At 42.2% G+C, this 4714-nt stretch overlaps 1 protein-coding gene across 1 annotated transcript; it reads right to left on the bottom strand.

Moving 5' to 3' along the window:
* Positions 1 to 696: 696 nt before the first annotated feature.
* LOC109861096 lies at positions 697 to 4284 on the bottom strand. The gene is made up of 4 exons (XM_020440612.1): positions 3789 to 4284; positions 3017 to 3631; positions 2250 to 2866; positions 697 to 1248 (listed from the first exon to the last, which is right to left on the bottom strand). The coding sequence occupies exons 1-4, from the start codon at positions 4282 to 4284 to the stop codon at positions 697 to 699; spliced, it is 2280 nt and encodes a 759-aa protein (XP_020296201.1).
* Positions 4285 to 4714: the final 430 nt, after the last annotated feature.

Consider the following 4714-nt stretch of genomic DNA (forward strand, 5'->3'; position numbering starts at 1 on the left):
TATAAGCGTCTAAAGGTGACCTATCTGTTTTTCGCGCGCTCAGGTATGGCGCATCGTACATGACAGTGTCCTTGTTTTGATATACTTAATATTTTGATAATTATGCAAATTTTTTCAAAAAATGTTTTTTATTAGATTATAGTTACATAAACATAATATTAATACATTAAGTGCGTATGTAAATGTAAACAGTTTCATCAAATTCTTGTAGAATTTTAATCACGTGTTTGACGAGCCGTCAAAGTTATAGTATTGTAGGATCTTTTTGGTTATATGTGGTTTAAATAAATAANTGTTTAGAATATATATATATTTAAAAAAATAATCTATATTATAACAAGAATAACGAGATGGCACCGAACAATAAATTGAATTCTCAGATGAAGCGCACAATACTCCGAGCGTCTTATCTCAGCGGCGTACTCGGATCCTCTGGTGTTTTCTTGCTTTACACATTATACATCGACTCTGTTTTCTATTTCAAATCTGTCGGTTGAGCCGTACACCGGTAATCGGCGAATATTGTAGAGGTGAGAACAGAAAATATTTTTCACCTCTACAGTTGCGCAAATATACAAATTTGTTGTGAGCGAGCACCCGTTAAATCCAAAGATATATGAATAATAAGACTTATGAGAAACATATACGCTTCGAGATAATATAATATAATTTTGCTCCTACACTCGGTCATTCTGATTAATCATCGGCCTCCGATGCGCTAGATTTATCATCCTCGCCATCTGAATCATCGTCGGTTACATAATTAGGTGACGCCCATTTTTTCATATTATCGGCCGACGTGCTAGTAGTGCGCGGCCCTTCATGCTCGCCGATCTTTTCGACAATAAACCGATCGCCTCGCAATACCTTGGCTATCGCATACGGCCCTAAAAATTTACAACAAAATTTTTTATCTGGACCGGTCTGGGTTTGTTTAATGGCTACCCAGTCTCCTAATTGATACACATTTGCTTTCTTTCGTTTACGATCGTAGATCTTTTTATTTTCTCGCTGTATTTTTTCGATCGCCGTTTTCGCTTGTTCGCGCAGAATCGCTCGCTTTTCTTGAAGATCGTTTATCACGTCCTCTTTGATCATTCGTCGCAACTCAAGGTCGTCACGCAAACGCATGGATTGCCCTATTAATATCTCAAATGGACTAAAGCCAGTACTTTTAGTCGGGGTTGCGTTTAAGAATTGCTGCACTCGATCAACATGCTTGAACTGTTCAGGACATGGCACGGAAAGCTTACAGAATAACGGAATTATAATTCGGTTTATCCGTTCGACCTGACCATTGGCTTGCGGAACGCCAACGGTCGTCAGTGTATGTTCTATTTTTTCATTGTCGCAATACGCTTTAAAATTGCTCGAAGTAAACGCAGTGCCATGGTCAGTAACGAGTTTTCGTGGGTTTCCGAAAATAGCTGATATGTATCTAAAGGAGTTTCACTTTTATTTATATTATGTAACCAGCCTCTGATTTTCCATGTTTGCGTTCGGCTAGTATGCAAGATATGCAATTTTTAATGGTTTTTTCGATTTTCTTGCGCATATGGGCAAATCAAAATTCCTTTCTCAATAACCGCTCCATTTTAACTACGGAAAAATGACCTTTGTCGTGAGTTTGTTTAATTAAATCATACTGCATAGTTTTCGGTACTACCAGCAGCAAGTCATCGTTATATTTACGGTAAAGAATATATTTTCGCAACACAAAGTTACTACAGTCATCTCTCTTGCGTCATTTTACTTAATATTATTTTTATTTCGCTATCGTCGAGCTGAGCTTTACTAATGCGAGCTACTAAATTTAAGTGACTTTCTTCAACTAGCATCACGCACGGCGAAGGATGCCTGCTCAACGCGTCGACATGCCGCATTGATCTACCAGCACGATGTTCGACCCTGTAGTCAAATTCCTCGAGCAACAATGCCCACCTCGCCACGCGCACACATAGGTCTCGTTTTTTCATCGTCATTGTGAACGCTTGGCAGTCCGTTACAATTTTAAAGGGAATACCCAGGAGAAACACGCGAAACTTTTTTAAAGACTTGACAATCGCTAAAACCTCCAACTTGTAGCTAAAATATTTCGATTCTGCGTCCGTCGTTTTCCAACTTGCATAATATACCGGATGAAATTTCTGATCGTCGGCGTCTCTTTGAAATAATATCGCTCCGAATCCTAATTTCGACGCGTCAGTGCAGAGTTCGGTATCGGCCTCGTGTCAATATAATTTTAATACCGGATCGCGAGTAAGCATCCATTTCAACTCGTTAAACGCGCATTCGTGTTCTTTGTTAAAACGGAAAATGGCATCCTTCTTCAACAAATTCGTCAACGGTCTTGCTATAAGCGAATATCTCGGAATAAACTTTCTAAAGTAGCTCGTGAGACCGATAAAACTCTGCACATCTTTGACACAGGCGGGTTTCGAAAAACCAGCGACCGCAGCTGTCTTTCTTTCTAACGGCCTGACCGTACCGTTCTCTATTATATGGCCCAGATACTCAATCTTTGTTTCCAAAAACCGGCATTTTTTCCAGTTTATATTCAGGCCATATTCGCTCGCCGTCAATAATACTTCATGCAAATTATCGATACCTGCACTTTCAGTAAGCGACGGAATAATCAGATCATCTATGTACGCCAATACTTTTCCGTTTGCCACGTGCTCCCGGAAAATCGGATTTATGTAACGCTGAAATACGGCAGATGAATTACATAGACCGAACGGGCCTCTAAGAAATTCATACTGACCGTTGGGTACAACAAATGCAGTATATCTGCGGCTTTCCTCGCTTATGGCTACATGGAAAAATCCGTTCTTCAAATCTAATACACGCTGAAGTAAATCGCTCCCTGCAACCGATCTAATTGATCTTCGATTAACGGCAAAGGATAACGGTCTTTTACTCTTTTTTTATTTAGTTTTCTATAATCGACACAAAGTCGCGTACGGCCGTCCTTTTTTTTTGACGAGAACCACCGGACTAGCATATTCCGAGGTACTAGGTCTCATAATATCTCTCCTGAGCCAGTCATCAATATGTTCATCGACGAGACGCTTGTCGCACGGCGCTAATCTTCGCGGTCTGTCACACACCGGATCGTCATCTTTTAAAACTAAACTCAACTTCACCTCTATCTTTTTAATTCCTTGCGGGCAATACTGGCTTACGATTTCTTTGACACTGGATTTAGATCGATCGCTACGTATATTATCTATCGCACGAAATGTGTCATCCTGAGGCTTTGGTCCCTCTATGGTTTCGATATGGAATATTTCCGGAATCTCTTCCGACGGTTCGAGTTCGGCGCGCGGTTTTTTAATCGAGATTTTTCCCTCTCGGATGTTCAATTCTACCTTATTTAGAAAATCCGTACCAATAAGCAACGCATGTTGTATTACGTTAGTTGGCACCACGGAAATAGAGATAGTAAAACATTCATTTTCGACCTCGATCTCAATGTCGAATTTACCTAACGTCTTATAGCTTTCTGAACCGACACCACGAAACACAATTTCTTGCCGCGTCATCTCGGGAAATCCTAATCGCTGATATTTGTCCTCGCGCATTAGCGATAGATCGCTACCCGTGTCACTTAAGGCCCTTATCGTTTTACCTCGAATTTTTATGTTCTTACAATATTTACCGCTGTGACTCGACCTCGAGACATCGCTTACTTCCCTTACAGCGTTTTTTTTTGGGGGGGCACTTCGCAGCAATATGCCCAAACTCCCCGCAACCAAAGCATTTCGCTCCTCTCGACTTCGATGGACAATCTACCGCTAAATGTCCCTGCACACCGCAATTGTGACATCGCTTTACCTGTGACACCTTCTGTCCATCGCTCACGCCAGTTCCTCGCCGCCCCTTCACATCCTGATCCCGGCTGGGCTGACTCTTCGGACGCAAGGTCACTCTCTCGAACGCCTCTAGCAGCGATGACCTAGTTCTAAGCCGCTGGATTAGCGCTTGATCTCTCATCGCGGGCTCCGGTATCCCTTCGATGATGTACTCGACCATCTCCGCCTCCTCGATTCTACTCCGGTTTCCCAGTATCACCTTCTGGTGCAGGTACTCACTGAACGTTTCGTCTCTTCTCCATGCGCGCTGCTCGAACTGCCTTCTAGCCTGAATTTTGCTAGGNTCGTGAAAGAACATAGCTCTCATCTCATTCAGAAGTTCATCCGCAGTCAGTTCTGAATAATCAAGATCCGAATGAAACCACTCCTGTGCTCTGCCCTTAAGACGTGCGCCCATAAGTCTGACCATATCATCGGTCAGCTCATAGGCATTCTTGAGAGATTTAACCCGTCTCTCCCAGGCCTCGTACTTATCGCCACTACCATCAAAATGACTCAACGAGTCAGCGATGATGTTGAAACTCGGTCATCCAACAGATACGTGTGACACCGATGGACTCGCAGCTTCTAACAAAAGGAGGGTACACCTTTGGTATCACCGAATTTGATTAAATTTTGCAGGTACATAGTATCGATGAAGGAGTGTCGAATGCTATCCAGAGACGACGCACTACGCAACCATTTAAGAGAAATCGCAGTTTAAAGTTTTACACGTACTATAAGTAACGTTGGAATAGGGTAACTTTTGAAGTGGCGGTGTAGCTCAGCGGCAAGGCGTCGCGTTACGAGTCTAGAGCTAGAGTGTTCGCTCCTTGATGGTTTTGTGATTTTTTTTTTTT

This window comes from Pseudomyrmex gracilis, unplaced genomic scaffold, assembly GCF_002006095.1.
Source record: "Pseudomyrmex gracilis isolate BER0280 unplaced genomic scaffold, ASM200609v1 scaffold_569, whole genome shotgun sequence".
Classification (NCBI taxonomy): domain Eukaryota; kingdom Metazoa; phylum Arthropoda; class Insecta; order Hymenoptera; family Formicidae; genus Pseudomyrmex; species Pseudomyrmex gracilis.